The following is a 285-nucleotide window of genomic DNA, read 5'->3' on the forward strand; positions in this document are numbered from 1 at the left end:
ATACAAGACACACAAAAATCTCTCTCTTTCACACTTTACACCACCACCCAAATCGATCAACCTTCTCGCCTTTTCCCCCCTTCATTCTCTCACTCTCTCACCCTTTCACCCCTTCACCTTCTCACCCCTTCACCCTCTCACCCCTTCACCCTTCAGATTCCCCGAGGTCGAGGCCTTTACGTACTCCGAGGGCGAGATCGTAGTCAAGGAACAAGCGGGCGTCCTGTTCGACCAGCGCCCGTTTTCTTTGAGGGAAGAACCCTTCGCTCAAGGTAAACTATGCTA

At 51.9% G+C, this 285-nt stretch overlaps 1 protein-coding gene across 1 annotated transcript in view; it reads left to right on the forward strand.

Annotated features, from left to right (window-relative positions):
* Nucleotides 1-285, forward strand: part of LOC119586220 (ovochymase-1-like) — a gene marked incomplete in the record, with an annotated part of 21,689 nt that overhangs the window by 5,032 nt on the left and 16,372 nt on the right. Inside the window, 1 exon segment of the mRNA XM_037934924.1 lies at nucleotides 157-272. Coding sequence (XP_037790852.1) covers nucleotides 157-272 — 116 coding nt within the window.

This window comes from Penaeus monodon, chromosome 21 (genome assembly GCF_015228065.2).
Source record: "Penaeus monodon isolate SGIC_2016 chromosome 21, NSTDA_Pmon_1, whole genome shotgun sequence".
Taxonomy (NCBI): domain Eukaryota; kingdom Metazoa; phylum Arthropoda; class Malacostraca; order Decapoda; family Penaeidae; genus Penaeus; species Penaeus monodon.